Source organism: Lactuca virosa, chromosome 7 (assembly GCF_052849685.1).
Source record: "Lactuca virosa cultivar CGN04683 chromosome 7, Lactuca_virosa_CGN04683_v6, whole genome shotgun sequence".
In the NCBI taxonomy this organism is placed as follows: Eukaryota; Viridiplantae; Streptophyta; class Magnoliopsida; order Asterales; family Asteraceae; genus Lactuca; species Lactuca virosa.
The window spans coordinates 120,043,536-120,064,048 of record NC_136432.1 but is presented as its reverse complement, the minus strand read 5'-3'; the positions used below and the strand labels follow the sequence as shown (position 1 = coordinate 120,064,048).

Below are 20,513 nucleotides of genomic sequence, written 5' to 3'. Positions count from 1 at the left end.
AATTGCAAACACGAAAAACTGAATTGCCCAAACTCACTTCTAACTTTATTGAAAAAACATATCTCGAAAACTTCAATTGGAATAATTACAGGATCCTAAACAACTTATTTTATACTAAGCAAACTTATTAGAATAAAACTAGGATTCCTAATAGAAAGACAACTAAACTTTCCTACATTCCTTATAACTCAAGGAGTTTAGAAGTTGGACAACACTCCAAATTACTTGGACTACACACCAAGAAATTATGATCTAGCCCAAATACGCATGGAAAGCCACATTGGACTCAGATATTCGCCAACAATCATTCCCTGAATTTGTGAGTCGAGAGTAATTATTTGGTTCTTCATCGAATGTTAACATTAAATGATCTACAATTAGCTCGTAGTTATTTAATCTTCTTGGCAACACTGAAGTTCGAGTGGACCGTCAAAGTGATACAAAACCCGCATCGTTATTATCATCAACAGGTTGCAATGGGCTACTGTCAACATGAGAAGTGCCATCAGTTTGGTTGGTTTGGGCCTGATCGGTGGGTTGTTTGGTTTCAGTTGAAGTTCTGCTCGAAACACCATTAAATTGGGTTGCTTGATCATTATTCGGGTATCACTTGAATGTCATGTTTTATTTTCATCACAAATTGCATATGCACTTACAATAATTTTATTTTCTAGCAGATTGTAAAACCGAAATCCTCCCGAATTGGGTTCCTTTCCAAAATATACCAATGGACCTATCATCGAGTTTCTTTAAATGATTTGAGACAATTCTTTTGTATGCAACACACCCAAATACTTTCAAATCTTCAAGGTTTGGTTTTTCACCATAAAATTTCTTGAATGGTGTAACACATATCAATGCTCGACTTGGTGTTTGATTTATAATGTAAGTTTCATGACGGATCGTTTCACCCCAAAATTGGTTAGGAACATCTTTTGCTCTCATTAGGCACAGTGTCATCTTGAATAGGGTTCGATTTCTCCGTTCAACAATCCCGTTTTGTTGAGGTGCGTAAGGAGCCGTTAACATACATGATATCCCTTCTTCATCACAAAAACGGCTCAACTCATGTGATGTGAATTCTCCACATCTGTCCGCATGGAACGTCTTGATCTCTTTACCGGTTCGTTTTTCAATTGAAGTCTTGAAATTCTTAATAATTTCGGATGCATCGCTTTTGTGCTTCAAAAGAATGATCACATATATCTAGAATCATCATCAATAAGAACTAAAATATAAATATTACCCGCTTATGTGGGGGGAAACCAGTCCACAAATATCTCGATGCACCACTCGATAATATTTGTAACTATATACTTAGCTTTCTTTGGAAACGACTGCTTTATTTGTTTTCCAACCATGCAAGATTCACAAAGTTGGTCTTGATGTTGGATTGTCGTTACCCCTTTAGTGAGCTTGTGCATCAAGTGTATCGCGTCAAAATTAATGTGGCCAAGTCGTGCATGCCATACCTAAGCTTATTCATTGAATTTGGCTTGCAAGCAATGTGGTTTACCAACTTTTAACTTTATTTTGTAAAGTAGTTTTGCACTTCTCGGGAATTTATTAAGCAATCTTCCATCTCTATCCCGCATGGTTAAGAAATCACTTCTCATCCAAATGTCACAACTGATTATTGTAGATTGCCCGAGGCTAATAACATTCCTACGAAGTGACAAGATATAAAAAATATATTTCATTAGTTTTTGCTCACCTCTTTTACCTTTGAACAAAATTGATCATTTTCTTTTAATGCTAACACACGATCCATCTCCATATCTCACCTTTCCCATTATGTTATTATTTAATTCATAAAAATAAGAGTAGTTTTGTAATACCTATTTTCCAGGATAGATCGATTTAGGATTTCAAGGAGTCAAAAGGTTGATTTTCAGAGAAAATCGACTGTCATCACATGACCATTAGGTGGTCACGATGTGACAAGGAAAATATGAGAAACGCGTTTCATACCATCCTCACGACGTGAGACACAAGGTTTCACGATGTGAAACCTGTTGTAGCCAAAACCCATGATCTTTTACAGTTTCATTCATATTTAAGCCCCTCTAAGTCATTTTTAGGGTTCATTACCAACCTCCAAGACCCTTTTACCTTAGAAAAACCCTAACCCTAATTCCTTTGGTGATTCTTGGCCTTTTAGAGCATTTGTTGGCTTGAAGAAGAAGAATAGAAGAAGAAGAAGGTGTTCTATTGGCGGGGCTTGTAAGGAAACAACATATTCATCATATCATATTGTTGTTGGACCTTTGTAAGTGTCAATGGCTCAAACTTTATTACTTAAAGTGGTTAGATCTAAGTTCTTGTCCCATATCTTTCATGTTTAAGTAATTTTGAATGGAAGGAACATATTAAGTTGGCAACTTTATGCATTCTAAGGGTCCCTTGAGTATGATAATGGTCAGATCTAGAAGTTGGTTGATTATTGGATCCATGCATGTGAGTTTTTGGTATAATGTAACACCGTAAATTTTCAAACAAAATTTTCGTTTAATCACATAATTCTCATAACACATTTTACAAAAATCTCATTTATTTAATTCACAAATCGCAACTCCATAATTGTTTAATTAAGACTCCAGGATCCTCAAAACATAACTCTTTCTCTGGTGTGTACAATCAAGCCGACGCCTTCCCGCGATCTTGAGAAAAACCTGAAACACATATCACATAACACGGTAAGCACAAAGCTTAGTGAGTTCCCAAAATACCACATACACAGATAATAAGCCTCTCATGGCTATAGCTCGTTGGACCCTCCGTTCCGGTCTCAGTATGGACCCTCCGGTCTCACGGCTCGTTGGACCCTCCGGTCCGGTGTCAGTAACATATAATGTAGCATACATATATCACACAGACAAGATTCATAACTCAAGTAAACACATAAGACCCTCCGGTCACTCATAGATACCACTCATGGTAAGTATAGTGAGAAGGCTCACCTCGGATGATGAACAACCCCTATAAACGCTGCTGCTACGCACCAGCCACTAACTTTGTGACAAACCCACAATTATCCTAATTAGGAACTAAGTCCAAACTCTCACTCATTAGGTCTAAAGGTAGTCCACTAACCAGCCCATCAATGACCTAAAACCCATTGGGCCCACCAAGACCCAATAATAAATGGGCTCTCCCGAGGCCCAACTCTCACATAAAAAGGCAAGCCCAACTCAAAGGTCCAAAGCACATATATAATTATTCCTCTGGTCTAAAACTATATTGCAACAAGCCCAAAATCCAGGCCCAACACTCAAGGCCCAAAATGAGACTTAGCCCAAAAGTCCACAGTGACGTTACGCGGGGCGTACCTCTCTTGGTATGCTCAGCGTACTCACTTATCCATATTGGCCATCGGGGACACTGGGGCAGTACGCGGGGCGTACTGGAATTACGCTCAGCGTACTTCCCAGATTCACTCTTTCTACTTATTTGGTCTTAACTCGTTAAGATATTAACTCAAATCCCAGATTTGGACCCCATAATGGATCTTACTGCATAAAGTCAGTGACTTTAAGCCTTTGCATGGCTGATAAGGTCACAAACACACAAAACTCTTACCCTCTTAACTCAAAATGCTCATATCTCATGCATGGGCTGATTCTCACGTTCAAGACCTCATTTTTATGGATCCTCTCCACTAGAAACACTTAAAAAGACAGATATTAAGCTCTGGAGTGCAACAAATCATAAAGCCTCAAGCTTTGGGACCAAAAACCCTAAAATGGACCATATCATGCACAAAACAAAAGGATAGAAAAGCTTTGAGCTTTATACCTTAAAATGATGCTCCAACCACAGAAAACCTCATATCTAAAGCCTGCACTCCAACTCTATTCTCTTCCATGCTCCTTCTTCAAAGCAAAAAATCCCACAAGAACACTTATAAGCTCACAATGGTCACACACAAGCTCAAGAACGAGGATTAGGGTTTGAGAGGGTTTATTGACTGAGGATGGTGGCCAGGAATGAGGCCATCTCATTCTTTATATAAGGACACATCCAAAGTTAGGGTTTCCATTCTGTGCCTAGGACGCCCAGCGTACCCTCTGGTACGCCCAACGTACTAGGTGGCTTCGCTTAAAAATCACGCACATGAGTACGCTAAGCGTACACACACGTACGCCCAGCGTACTCCGCTGCCACCTTTTTCAATTAAAGGACTTATCCTGCCATAACTTCAAACTTCCATTGCTTCCTCGATATAACTTTGTTTCTAATGAATCTTTTATCCTCGGAAAGGTGTCAAGATGCTCTACGCTTCCAGCAACTCTTCGCAACCCCGAGACTTCCTTATGCCCGGGTTGCAGCCCACAAACCCTAATCTCAGACGATCCGAAACAGGATGTTACATATAATTTCTTCATTTTGACCTAGAATGGATAGAGGACATGCATGAGGCTTGCATTTCCATAAAAGTAATCATTTTTATGGACCTTTAGAGTCTCCTTTAGCTTTTGGAAGAGTTGGGGTAAAAGACATAATGGATTAAGGATTGAAATTTCAGATTTATGCTTCAGAATCTAGTTACGACGTGACACAAGGTATGTGACAACGTGACCACGAAATAGCCCATTTTTTATGAGTCTTTTCGGGCTTACAACGTCACAGAAGGATGTTCACATCGTGAGGTCAGCCCAAAGGATTGCCCATGCCTAATTTGGCTGAGTTTGAGCAAGTCGAGTTGGAATTGGGTCGAGTGTACTCTCACTACGTGACCAATGGATGTTTGCGACGTGAGGAGCATTGGTTGGCATTGATAGCTGTTGACTTTGACTTTGATCGTTGACTTGTTGACATGGGTTGAGTTTTGGTCATACTAAGGGTTTCAGAGTGTAGAATGAGAGGGTAGTCTTTATTGTTGTTAGGTTCCAAGTGGGATCAGTCCTTGCTGTGTGAGAGTTGTGGTGTTAGCGGATACTTACGAGGTGAGTCTTCTCACTATAATTGCTTGTGTGGTAGTATATACATGCTGACCAGCTGGGTCTTATTTGTTGATTGTTGTCATATACGAACTGAGTTGCTGATAACTCCTGGACTGTTGATAGTCCATAGGGTTGCTGATAACTGATAAGGTTTGTTGTTAATTCACAGGGTGTGCTGTTAGCCCATTAGGACCACTGATAATGCCCAGGGTTGTCGATAACCCATAGTTGTTTATATTGTTGTGTTGTATGTGATATTCAGGGCTGCTAATAATCCCAGGGTTGCTGATGACCCTTAACTGATTACTATGTTGTGATGTATGGGGTAGTTTGGGGAACTCACTAAGCTCTCTGCTTACAGTTGTGGATTAACTATTTTGCAGGTACTTATCAAATTGCGAACGCGGAAATGTACACACACATCAACGGTTTTTATGACTCGAGATTCTGCATTGTCTTCATTATAACTCTGATTTCTAAAAAATGGTTAATGAACAAATGGTTTATTCTGAATGTAATTTTATGAAAATGGATGTCATACTACTTTACAAATGGAAAATTCAGCCTGGGCTTGTCGGATGTTACAAGTTGCTAGTCATATGGTTGCTCACACCTTTGTCTAGGTACCAAATTTCGTCTTCATCAACATTTGCTTCAATTTTTAGAGGGGTATATTTGTCTTCGTTCAAGAGCACCGTTTCTTGAATTGTATTCATCATAAACAACACCCCTTATTCATCATTTATATCTCCTTTGTGTGTCTCATTAAGGTTTGCCTCTTGATTATTGGTTCGATTCGGGTATCTTGAAGCGAAGTATCCATAATTTAAACCCCGACCTCTACCTCTTGATGGTTCATTATTTTTGTTGGTCGATTTTGTTTAGAATAAAGTAGCGTTGCTTGTCTTTCGAATACTTTATCTTCTCCCTTGATTCTTTCTTCATAGGATTTTAAGAGACCAACCATGTCTTGAAAGCCTATCGTCTTAAGATCCAAGACTTGTTTAAGAGCCGCTATAATATGAATTAATCTCCTTGGGAGGCTCGTGAGAAACTTCTTCGCATGCTTCTGTTTGTTTATAACCTCTTTTAGTGAATCAGATTTTGAAGCAATTATGGATAATTTTGCAGCAAAATCGTCTATCATACTGGTATCACTCATCTTGATGCTCTCGAACTTGGTAGTCAACGTATGGATCCTTACTTCCTTTACTTGATCAACTTCCAAATTTTGTGTTTTTATTGCATCCCACATATCTTTTCTAGTATTTAGAATACCAATTTCAAGAATTAAATCTTTCAGAATTGATGGAAACAACAATCCGTTCACGATGTTGTTCTTTGTCATGTCATCTAGCCCAGGATCGATCACATCCCAAACACCATGAATCCCGAGTAATACCTCCATGCGCATCTTCCATATGGTGTAATTTGTAGGGGTAAGTTTTGGACACTGAAAAGTTAGTGAAGTTGATTCGTTCACTAGTGGATGTGATGATTCTCCTCCTATCATCACATATTCACTTCTGATCCCTCCTTAGCTGTCAAATTCTATTTAGTTCTGGAAGTTGTTAATCGAGAATTTTGATTAGTTCTTGTAAGTGTTGTAGGTTGGTCCAAGGTTTTGTAATCCACCACACGAAACATGAAGTCTAATGGTCCACTATTCTGATTTGACAAGATTTGGTTCACTAATTTGGTATATCTGAATAGGATATCCACACGAGTTCTCTGATCACAAACATATTCTTTACCGATTAGTTACTGTAAGGCTTAACAGGAAGAATAGAAAGCAGATTATTCACTATTCGATCTGGATTTCTGCACCGAGTCTCACACAAAATTGTTTTGATTTGCAGGATTTTGGATTTTAGTTTCTGATAGAACTCTTTCCCTGATGTCGCATATCCACCTTCTGTCGGCTTTGGTTCGAACATGAGGGTTTCACTTGTTGTCAAAAATTGACTTACTGCACAGGTTCTCCACACAGGATTTCCCAGCAGGTAGAGATTTCCTGAACAGGTTGCTCCGATACCAATTAAAGTTGTTAGAACAATGAATCTTAACAAAATTGTAAAGACGAAAAACTGAATTACCAAAACTCGCTTATGAATTTATTGAAGAAACATATCTCGAAAACTTCAATTGGAATAATTACAGGATCCTAAACAACAAATTTTATACTAAACAAACTTATTAGATTAAAACTAGGCTTCCTAATATAAAGACAACTAAACTTTCCTTCTATACATTCCTTCTAACTCAAGGACTTTAGAACTTGGACAACACTCCAAATTCCTTGGACTATACACCAAGGAATTTTGGTCTGGGTCAAACACGCCTGGAATGTCAAATTGGACTCAAATATTCGCCAACAGGGTTTACCCTGTAAAGGAGCTCGAATCCGGGGTGCTCGCTAAAATATTGTGAGTAGGCTTCTGTTTAATTTATTTGTCATTTCCTAAAAAAGATATTTAGTTTAATATCAAAACAAATAATGGTTTCCGATTAGAATGTACATATAAATTTCCTTTTACATTAAGTTTATATTATTTTGAATAAACTACAAATTTAGTTCATATGGATATACAATAAATCTGATAGATTTAGTCCAAGTTTATCTTCTATTTCAAAATTGAGCTCTTGGTTTTATGTTCTTGGAGATGTGGTTCTTCCAAAACTTACACCGTTAAAAAGAAGACGTTAATTTTTTTTAAGAATAATGTGTTAATCCTTTTTAAAATGAAAATTTTACCTTTATTGTATCCTTTTATATATCGTCCTTTTGTTATTTATTATTATATTGTTATTTATATTAAAATCACACCACCATTCCTCCCCAATCCTTCAAGGTCCCTTCCATACCATGTTAAAATCGTACGCCATCTGATCTGTTTAGATATTATTCACGATTTCGATGTGGTATAATAACCATCGATCAAACTATTAAACGTCTAAATATCAAGAATAAACTCTTTACCGAAAGCATCATATTTTAGGTAATTATGAAAACAATCTTTGCGAAAACCTACCATCGCGCTCCAATATCACCATCTCGACAAGATCCTACATCAAAACCCAATATATAAACTTCCCATGCTTAAATTTCCATCAAAGTTACATCTTTTTAAAATCTTGTAAGTTCTTTCCACCATACCCATGTTGCATTAACCATTGATATAGGGCTTTTGTAATATTCAAAATTACACATACATAAAAACTACTCAAAAATCAAGCATCTTCAAAGCTATGTCACTTTTTCAACATAAAGTTCTTTCCTTTATATAGAAACCAACATTTGTATATAAGGGCTCATACAAATACATAAGTAATCAAACCATCATCATCAACATCAATATCAATAAACCTCATAATTACATAACAATAAGGCATGGGAAAGTACATGTAGGTGTTCTTGCATTCACCTTAGTGGTGAATTAATTGCTTTCATGTATAACTTTAACATAGAATAATAAGATCCTATATATCGATAAAACATAGATAAGATAACTCAATGCTAAAACTAGTAGATGTATAAAAATAAATTTGTATGTATACAATATAATAGAAGGCCGATACAAACATATGAACTCTAAATAAATATATGAGCTCATTATAAAAAAAGAGGGGAAATGAGAGCAAATGATAAACGTTAATGGAAAGACACAATCATATAAGAATATGAACAAGGGAATAGTCTATACCAAAACCCTAATTCTTAGTCTTAAATTGCTAATCCCTCCTATTATAGGCCGTGTCCTAGAAAATAACAAACTATTCATGGTGAACTGTTTGTTATCTTCTCACTTTCTTTTAAGTAATTTTCTTATCAAATATATATATATATATATATATATATATATATATATATATATATATATATATATATAACCTGTATTACTTAAGAGGACTTTTGGTGAGTTCACAAAAGCAGTGCATTTGAAGATCATGTGGCATGACTAATGTGACACTATTTGCATAAAAAAGCCTTCGCTAAGGGATCATTTTCCAACATGTCAACCAATTAGGAGAGACTCTTTGATGGTTTGTGGTTACAGGCTCTTGTGTTGGTTGTTTTGGGTTGTTGATACGTCCTTAAATTTATTGTGCCTTCAAAATGTACCATAACCGATTGGGTTGTTCAACTACTTAAGAGATGATGCTTATTGTCTACATAAATGATGCATGGGGTTTTCAATTGTAGACATAATTGTTGTGTATATATAGCTATTAGAACTATTGTAGTGTTTGATATGGGTTCACAATATCAGTTGATTACTGACTTGAATACTGATATCGATGGATTGAAGTTCAATGGACATGTTGTTCGTTTATGGAAAAACCATTTTTATTTGCAGTCGTATGAATTGAACAATATTGATATGGTATTAATGGAAAAGAATGTATCCATGTTTCATGGATGAGTTTCCCTTTTTTTCATTGGTATAGTTTTTAAGCTTTGTTATATTTTTGTGATAATTTCAGGGGAACTGTATCTCAGCTGCCATTAAGAAAGCTTTATTTCGCAAGTTTGGAGGATTGCCGAAGGAAGGGAATGTGTATGCTTTTTTTAATTTCTTTGATGTGGATAATCTTTCCTGTTTGAAAATGGCATATCACATATTTAAATTAAATTTTCACAAAAGCACGTTTATGTCAAGACATCTGGCTTCCCCCGTGGTTTGAGGTTGTTTCTTTGCCAAGTTTGGAGACATTATTTCAGGGCATGCCGAGGATGAGTGTGCAATTGGTAAATAGGTTTTGTTATCGAAAATAAAGTTGCTTTTATACTTGTGTTGTCTATCCCGACATTTATAAATTACTTGATGTTTCGTTTTGTAGATGTGATTGGTGTAGTGAAAGGGTATACCGAATTTATGCTTAACATGAATGATGATCAGTCTACCAAGAAAGTGTTGTTTGAGTTAGAAGATATTAAGTAAGACATAATTATGTAATTTTACTTGGATAAAACTTTATATGAGTCTGTGAATACTAATTTCTTTTTGCGGTCTAGTTTGGGTAGTACTCCGTCGAATATGTGGCCTAGAGATGATGGGTTTTGATACATAAAATAGATAGTTTTTCTTAAAAACTAAAACAAAGCAATAATAAAATAACAACTTTATTTTAGACCATTTTAAAACAAAACCATCAAGAATCCTTTTACATTTGTTATAATGATATTAAAACAACCATATGGTTTTTTAGAGTGACATCGTTTGGAGCATTTGAACCCACATGGAATTGGGGTGTTTATGTAGATGACACAAACAAAGAACTTGAACTTCTTTATAATTAATACACCACTAAGAGTAAGGCATAAGGAATGCTAGTTCCCTTCTTGTGGTAGTAATTACTTATTCCATTAAGTGCTTAGCTCAAATAAGTATTAAAGGAAAAACATTTATGAATACCAAATGCTACTAACTAGCTTCAAAAGGGCAAGAGAGAGAGAGAGAGAGTGGAAGGTGCTCTCAGTTTTGGCTTTTTTATAAGGGAAAGAGTGATAAAAATGAAATCCTAACACTTGTATCTATACTTACATACAACACCCAAAGCCCATGCTTTCATTTAATGCTAAATAAAGGTTACCTGCAAGTAACAAGTGTTGAAAAGGGAGGTTGGAAGGCAACCTCCCATGACCTCAATATGTACAACCATGTTGACCAAAAAGAAAGGGAAAAACTATTGAGTTTTCTAATTATTTAAAAAGTATACATGTATAAGTCTAATGGTATGCAATGTGCCCAAAAAACTTGTAAATGACTAATTATATCATAGTTTATGATATAATAACTAGTTATGTCATTTTGACTTATTATTTTCATGAAACAATAATTTTCCTTAATTAAATACAAGAGTTGATTATATTTATTAACAATCATATTAATAATAAATATTCAACATGAACCAACTTGATTATGGCATGACCCTATAGGATCATATAATATTTGCAATATCATTCAATAACGATTCTTAAGCATATTGATCCAATAATCTCCCAGTTGCACAAGATTCATTATGGATTGAGATAGACAATAGTTGATGTCTAGAAACATACTACTACCCCTAACAACACATGAAGAGGTGCCATCCACCAACATCCAATTCCAAGAGCTCAAAGCTAAAATTGATGTATAAGGTAAGTATATCAATATTCTATTTGTTTTAGACATCATGTTGGACATGAGATATGGAACCTAATCATTCTTATTTGTCATCTAACTTTAAGTAAGGCACCTTAGTTGTATAACTCTCAACACATAAGTGGAACAAATCCCATCTTGACTACATACACACTCTTATATAATTCATATTATACATAATGATGTTTTTTATAACTGCACGGTTATGAACAACATTTGACCATGTCAAAGTACGATAATTCCTATAGTTTTGATCCTGGTATGTATCTTAGGTCGAAAGACATGAATATATTTACCATTTTTCAAGATTCACTTATGATAACGATCCATGAAGTGATTCTTGAAGTTGGTCATATCTAATAGTTGTTCTCCAACCAGTACATATGAATTTGGGTGCAACACCTTGCTATTTTATGTCAGGAAATCAAACAATCCGATTCATATTAATCTTAATTCACAGTTTCTCCCACAACAATGGCTAACTATGGATAATTTAGAATAAGTTGAATTGTTCAGGGACAAGAAACACGCTAACATAGAACACAATAACATTAATACAAAAGAGATTACATTTCATTGCTATATAGTTTAGAATATCCAAATATTAATAAAGCACATATTTAAATCCAATCTCTAGATAACTGAAGTCCAATTCCTTTTGTATGGCCCTCAAACTTGTTTTGAGAAAGAGGCTTCTTCAATGGATCTACTAGATTATCATCTGTATGAACTTTCTCAATGCGTATATTTCCAAATTACAGTTCTTGACGATTGAAATTTTATTGCCATTGAATGTGTCTAGTCATGTTAGTAACCATCGGGTCTCTCATAGTGACATCTCGAAATTTAGGTCTAAAATTGTAGACAATCTAGTTACCGCAAACCTCTTTGTAATTTGACGTATTAAGCTTTAATGCATATTTTGGAAAATATATAGTGTCGTTACAATTAAAATAAGATATTTGATGCTATCTTACTTCCAATCATGGAAAATATCAAACAAATCACAAAGCACAAACTATAACAATAGTTAATACGTTTGAAAAAAATGAAAATATGTATTAAGCGTTGTTTATCAAAGAAAACAATCTAGTCTCATAGTACATGCTCCGTTGTTTCCAAAAATATAAAGAACATCCAAAACGAAGTTCGTATGAAAAAGATACGACTGTTATAAGAAAACAATCCAGTATAACACTGATTTCTTTAAACTGCTAAAACCGTTTCTATCCGTTAAGGCACTTGCACATTTCAGATGGAAATTCTAAGAGCATTTTTTGACTTAGACTATGGTATAATATTTAATTCCATAATCGAAATATTTTTAACAAAAATATTTGCAAAAGTTGAAAAATCAGACGTTTTGGGTCAATTAGACGTGAATCTTTAAAAGTGATATCCTGGAGTTCTACAACTCGGAAAATTAATCCATTTGGGTTTTTGGAATTCTTGAACTCTACTCCATCATACGACACTTTCAAAAATATTTTTGTCTTCGGAATTTTGGCAGGAAAATCTAGAAGTATTTTTGGGACTTTTTGCTATGCGTGACATCACTATGGCCCACCATTCCTGCAAGAGGGATCCAAAATCAACCATGGGCACCCCAATCCCCCCCCTCTTACCCATGTGAGTGCCCTCCCCCCTCACTTCTTCCACCTTACCTATTTGGATACACATTTTCCAAAAAGTACAAAGCATTGTGCTTGAAGTGTTTGACTTTCCTAAGAGGTATGTCATGCATGGACATGTGAGAGGTCACTTGGGCTATAATAAGTAAGCTTTGGGTCTTCATTCCACATAGAAATCATCAGCCATTCCGTATCTCACTCCCTCTCCACTTCCTCTCTCTTTTCTCGGTATGAAGTCACCACGAAGAACCACCACTCCACCATCGAAGATCACCACCAGAAACCACCACATCTCTAAGTCTAAACGATTGATTTTTGGATGATATAAAATCGCATTTATGTAAATACGAAAACACACACACACACACACACACACACACACACACACACACATATATATATATATATATATATATATATATATATATATATATATATATATATATATATATCAACTTTTTACACTAAAATTACGGTCTGTTCGAGACCTGTTTTTCCCCTCTTAAGCTTTATGGTTTGCAAAATTGTACCATATGCAAGTCGTTTAGATCGATACCTTTCCAGAGACTACTCGCACATGTTCATATGATTTTTATACAATTTATTATGATATTTGCAAAACTGAATATCATTTCAGCCCATTTTAGACCAATATGTGAAAACGGTCATTTTCACCATAGTTAGGATACATATCATGCTAGGGAAAAAATAAGGGTCAAAGTAGACTCAATTCCTAAGCATTGAGAGTTTACGGATCCTAATTTTGACTCCCGATGATTATTCGAGATTTTTTCGAAAACGGGGACAAAAATTATTATTCTATATTAGTTTTCCTGTTTTGTCTTACAAATCATATCAAGTTTATAAAATGTTATTTCATCAAGTAACATGTTATTTACAAATAAACTAATCAAAACATGTAATATAGATATATTTAGTGGTTATAAATATGTTTTAACTAGTAAAAAGAAAATATATCTTCCAACTACTAAAATGCTATGATTTTATGTGTCAAAATGCATGCCATAAAAGGGTGCCATAAAAGGATATCATCGTTGTAGTGTCAACTTATATATATATATATATATATATATATATATATATATATATATATATATATAAGCTATAAAACTTATATCTTAGATTCTTACATGTACTTGTGTACACTCCCATAAGATTTGTCACATATTTAAACGAATAACATACAATGTTACACTTATATAGATATCGAACATGTTCGGCATTTATCCGTACAACTATATCTGTATACCTTAGTAAATGACTTATATAGTCAAACTTTATGGTATAACTTTATTCGTATATCCGCATATATTAGTTAATGACTTATATAGTCAAAATTTATGGTATAACTTTATCTGTATATCCGTACGACTTTATCCGTATACCTTTATCCATATAAATTTATCCGTATATCTAGTCACATAGCTCGACTACAGGACTCACTATAAACATTAATAAGAATTCTCTCTCTCTCTCTCTCTCTCTCTCTCTCTACAAACCATGGGTTTGGTTTCTCTCACTACAAAACAATTTTAAGTATGGTTTACTTATACAAAACACCATTTTGGATTTCAAATTTATTTAAAGATTCTTTACAAACTTATATTCAAGTATGGAAATCTTACAAAGAAAACAGTTTTAAATGTTTTAAAAGTATCAATATTGTTGTTAGCAGAAAACCTGTAACTCTCACCAACCTTTGGTTGTCCCTCAAAACTACATGTATTCTGAGGAAATCACTAAACAGGTATCTCAGACGATGGAACAGTCATGGATTTCATGTAACTTAGTTTTACTAGTGTTTGTTATATCAGCTTAGTTGTTAAGGCAATCCATGTACATTATATTTATTTGTAAGAACCTTGTATTCAAACTTCAAGATGAAATATAATTACTATTTGTTTATTGTTGTACTTGTGCTATATATCCAATTGCATGTGATCCATGAACTAAGTTGCATAGCCCGGCGTATTCCTCCGCCTCGACCGGGGGTGTGACACTCGCGATAACGATGGCTCCAGTGCTGTCACAAAGCATCTCAGTGAAATTTTCAATGCTAGAAACAACCTCCTAATTGCTGACATATTTCTTCATCCAATCGACTTCTTTGTGTTGCCTCCGATGCAATTATATACTTAGATTATGTTGTAGAAAGTGAACTACATAATTCTTTGAACATTTCTAGGCAATGGCTCCTCCATTGAGGGTGAACACGTATCCCGAATGTGACCGAGAATCATCCCGATCAATGTGAAAGCTAGAATCAATGTAACATCTTAGAGAAAGCTCTTCAGTAAATCCGCCGTAAAATAGAAACATATCCTTAGTCCTTTTTAAGTACTTAAGGATGTTATTTACAACTTTCCTATGTTTTTTTGCCTAAATTAGCTTGATATCTACCGGTCAAACTCAGTGTATTAGCTACATCTGACATTGTACATGTCATAACATACATAATTAAACCTATTGCTGAAGCATACAACATGTGACTCATTCTTTTGATATTGTTATCTATACTAGGAGATTTTAACTTGGAAAGAATGATGTCAAGCAGCAACATGGGTAGAATTCCTCATTTTGAGTTTTCCATTTGAAATCATTTTAAGACTTTATCAATATATGTAATCTGACATAAACCAATGAGTCATTGGGATATATATCTATATATCCTAATACTAAGTATGTATCTAACATCCCATAGATATTTCATATGAAAGGACTTACTAATGTGAGCCTTAGTTTCTTTCAATGTTGGAATATCTTTCCCGATCAGTAATATGTTGTTGACATATAGAATTAGAAAAACAGTTTTTCTCCCACTTGCTTTGATGTATACATATGGCTCATCGGGGCTCTCTGAGAAAGCAAATTTTTTTATATTCTCATCAAAAAGATAATACCAAGTCCTAGATGCTTGTTTCAATCCATAAATGGACTTCTTCAGTTTGGACACATTCTTTAGGTTATCTGGGTTGACAAAACCTTCAGGTTGTTCCATGTAGACATCTTCATAAAGATATCCATTGAGGAAAGCGGTTTTGACATCCATTTTCCATATCTCATAGTCATAATATGCAACTATGGCCATGATAATCCTAATAGATTTAATCTTGGCAACTAGCGAGAAAGTATCTTCATAGTCAACACTTTGAATTTGAGTATACCCTTTCACGACAAGTCGTGCCTTGAATGTTTGTACATTTCCGTCAATGTTAATCTTCTTCTCGAAGATCCACTTACTTCCAATAGTTTTGTTGTTAGGAGGTAAGTCAACCAAGTCCCATACTTGATTAACATTCATGGATTAAATTTCAGCTTTCCTTACTTCAAGCCATTTTCAGATTCTGGATATGTTGTAGATGCCATGAAATTGATAGGATCACATTGACCATCAATAACAATTCCTCTTAAGGAATTACAAATCCAAATTTGCTAGTTTCTCGATGAGGTCTACTTGAGCGTTGTACAATTGGTGTATTAATTGGCGTCTGAATGATAGTTTCAGGTTCAACAATGCTTTGTTGATTATCATTCTCAACTATAGGTTATGTTTCTTGAATTTCTACGAGATCAATGGGGCCCCCACATGCTTTATTCATAATAGAGTCATTTTCAAGAAACGCTACTTTGAGGTATGAATACTCGATTCTCTTTTTTTTCTTGTCACACCCCCAAACCAGAATGGCGGAAACATTCGGGGGCGGAGGACGTCATGTACATTATCATAACAATGCACAATAGTAAAACAAGCAACAACATCATCCATTGCATTAATAATATAATTTAATACAAGTTTTCTGTATAGTTTGAAAGACACCAAAATATGAATCAAAATAAAAGACGAGTCTTGAGCATGCTCCGTCTTCTCAAAACCTGGTCATCGGTACCTGTCTACTGGTGACCTGAGAATACAAGTTATTTTGAAAGAGTAGATCAGCATTTAAGATGGTGAGTTCATAAGTATTTTAGTGTCAAATGTTTGTATAAGTTTGATGAAAATGTTTGTAAGTGTTTGATGTAAAGTTTGTAAGTGTTTGATGTAAAGTTTGTATACTTCCTAGAAAATCCTATATTTTCTACTAAATTGGAAAGTAGTCTTCTACCAAGACCCGACTGTTTTGTAAGCTTATTCTTTTGTAAAAGTGAGTGTTTTTCCCAAGCATGACTATCATTACAAGAAAATAGTTTACATTACCCTTTATGTGAGAAGATCACTATATGAATGTAATGGGAAAATGAAGATGTACAGTAGTATTGTATAAAGTAACTACAGATGTACTAACTACCTTAAAAACCAATTGTTTAATTAAGGTAAAGTGTGATGAGGTTATAACCATACTTGATTGACTAGTAAAACACGACGATCAAAGACGTCGAAATGGTATGACATTCGTCACCCGTAGACCTGCAGGTCCCACTATAGCTAGCAGCAAGGTGTAGGATGGTCAATCCCGTATAGATCTATACACAAACTTATGCTCTCCCTCTAGGAGACTCTGGTTACAAAGCGTGACACAACAGTATATTGCCATGCCATGAAGTAGTGGCTCACATTAATGTTATCTTTGTTATTGTATTAGTATGTTCCTTCCTGTTCTAGTTATAGTATGTTGCTTCTGTTCTAGTTGTAGTATGTTCCTTCTGTTCTAGTTATAGTATGTTTGAACTGACTCATGTATGAACTGACCCTTATAAGTTTCACTATTCTACAAGTATTAAGTAGTAGTCCTCTAAACTATACCTATTATAGTTTACTAGTAAGCTATGTAATTGAATGACTGATCATGATTGTACACCTTTGCTACCCAAGGGTATTGAACTGATTGGAAGAACTTTTATATCTACATACATATACATAATATATAACTAAGATTTAAGCGACACTCGGACAAACAACCGATACTCTAAGTCCACAACCAAACAAGGAACAGGAAATAAAGCGAGCTATCCGTCCTAAGCCCTTTCAACCTTATTTATATAACTATATCTATATAGACATGATTTTGACAATATATAAGTTTAAAAGAGTTTTGTAAAACGACAAAGAGTTTATAAAATGATTTGAAACAATTTGTTTGTCAACACAGTTTTGAAGTCTAAGAAATCCTTTTGTTTGATAGTTATAAATCACATGTGATTGATTCCATAACTATATTGTTTTCTACTTGTATTCCCCCCCATAAAAGCATTTAAAATCATTAAAAGATAAGTTTAGGGGTATGAACTCACCTGTAGTGAGTGATTCGAATGAAAGATCGATATAGGATGCTATGTATGCCAAGTGAAGTCTCGAGCACAAACAGATCCTAGTAAGCACATAATGACACATATATGTATATAATTAGTGTATATAACAACTAATCATGTAAGGGAACAACCTTAGGTGCTAGGAAACACTTGAAATGAAGTGTTACAATCACATATGATTGTATAAAAGGGTGTTTACGGGCACACTAAGATGTGTTCACGGCCAATGAGAGTTTATGACCACACTTGAAGTGTTTACGGCCCAAGGCTTCATTCTTTAAAGGGTTTACGGCCAAGGAAGGATGGTTGATGGCCATGTCAAGATTCTATGAAGGGTTCACGGCCACATGAAGGGTTCACGGCCGTGAACTCTTGAACTTTTTTGCACAAAGTGGTTGTTTCATGGTTGGAAATCAAGAGCTTCTAATGGATAACAAGTATATGGAAGAGATACTTACTTAATGGAAGTCTTGAAGGTGTTCACAGCCCAAGAACAAGTGTGTGTTCTTGGTGAAAATATGGTGATTTGAAGATCTAAACCCAAAAGAGTTGAATTCATTGATGAAATCAAAGGGTTTCATTTAAATAAGAAGAATATCAAGTAAGAATGGAAGAATCACTTACACTTTTGAAGATCAAAGAGGATATCCTTGATGATACTTGAGAGAAAAATGAGAGTTGATGACTTGAAAATGTGAGAAATGAGTAATAATGAAGGAAATATATACTTATGATGAGGGGTTCACGGCCAACATGGGTTTACGGCCGTAAACCCTAGTTTTGGGCCGTGAACACCCTTGATGAATGTTATTGGCTCAATTTGAAAGTCATGGATTTGTTACTCACACTTTATAGCATCAAGTCCTAAGTGTATGAGGCTTAAAAACTCATATAATAACCCTTAGCAAGGCTAAAAGGTAACAGATACAAGTCTTACTTTTAGAGATAGAAATTTCGGGTTGTCACATCATCTCCCCGTTAAAGGGAATTTCGTCCCGAAATTAGAGTTTAAGCAAATACAGATAGACTAAGGAAAGAGATGAGGATATTTAAGTTTCATTTGATCCTCGCGCTCCCAAGTGAATTCAGGTCCCCGCTTGGCATTCCAGCGAACCTTCACTATCGGGATACGACTTTGCTTCGTTTGCTTGACCTCCCGGTCCATGATCTCTACTGGTTCTTCCACGAAGTTAAGGCTCTCCTTGATATCGATTTCATCGAGTGGGATAACAAGAGTCTCGTCGGATAGACACTTTTTCAGGTTCAAAACGTGGAAAGTAGGGTGTACGTTACTAAGTTCGTGTAACATCCGGATTTCCAGGCATGACAATTTGAGTATTTCTTTTTGAGTTATGAGGAGGGACTCGACGAGTTGAGGCGTAGACTCATCGAGTAGGATCGCGTGTGCTGACTGGATTAATGAACGGACTCGACGAGTCGGAAAGGATGGACTCGACGAGTCCGCGCTGTGGATTGAAACCCTAATTCTCGGGGTCTGTGCCCTATTTAAAGGCCTTTATGGCCTCCATTTGCGGCTACTTCACCCCTGAGAAACCCTAGAGAGTAGAGAGATCGTTTGTGGTGCAAGAGGAAGGCTAATTCACCATTTCGTATGTGTTTTAGCAACAAGGAAGGAGGTAGAACAAGCTAAGCAGGTTGAGGAGCTTGGATCCACTTCTATTTTATCAGAGGAAACTGTTGGAGGTAACAATCTGTGCCATTCTCATGTTTATAATGATTATAGTGAAATTTAGGGTTTTCTTTATGCCTCTTTTAGTTGAATCTGGAGTATGTGAGGTCCCAAGACGAGATGGTTCATAGATCTGGACCGTAAGAGGTCCAGAGAGTCCTTACCACTCTGCTTTATGCCATACCTTTTGAGTTATGAGCATACGAGGCCATTTTAGTGGTTATTTCACCAAAAGAAGCTTTGGGTGTGTTGCATGTGTACCAAGATTCGACCTTTACGTGATTATCATGCTTGGGAAGGTCAGATCTATAGACTAGAGAAGCAGATCTGACCTTAGAAGGTCATTTGAGTATGAACATGGAAGCAACTCGCCGAGTTCATAAGTGGACTCGACGAGTCGAGTCGGGGTTGCCCCGCGATCCGTGACAGGAGGAACCCGTCGAGTGGAAGGATGACTCGACGAGCCAAGAGAGGCCAGAAGGATTCAGAGGACCCGCATGGACTCGCCGAGTCGCCCGTGTGCACTCGACGAGTCGGGTCAAAGTTTGACCGTTGACTTTCGTTGACCTTAGGGTTCTGGTCAAGACTGATTCAAGAAAGTTCAGGGAGGGGTAGAATGGCCTTCTACCCAATCTTTAGAGATGAGACTATGAGAGAGTATTGATCGGGGATGTTATTTGAATGATAGGAGGAGGCTAGGTCGGGACGATGAGCACGAGAGTTATCCAACTTCATTGAGGTGAGTCTTCTCACTATACTATACCTAGAGTGGTACCTATGTGTGACCGGAAGGTCTTGTATGCTATGAGATGTATGTGCTATATGCTTTTAT

The 20,513-nt window shown here is 35.8% G+C and overlaps 1 protein-coding gene across 1 annotated transcript; it reads right to left on the bottom strand.

Annotated features, from left to right (window-relative positions):
* Positions 1 to 663: 663 nt before the first annotated feature.
* On the bottom strand, positions 664 to 6,351 carry LOC145127081 (uncharacterized). The gene is made up of 2 exons (XM_079062327.1): positions 5,860 to 6,351; positions 664 to 1,206 (listed from the first exon to the last, which is right to left on the bottom strand). Exons 1-2 carry the CDS (start codon positions 6,349 to 6,351, stop codon positions 664 to 666), a joined length of 1,035 nt encoding a protein of 344 aa, XP_078918453.1.
* Positions 6,352 to 20,513: the final 14,162 nt, after the last annotated feature.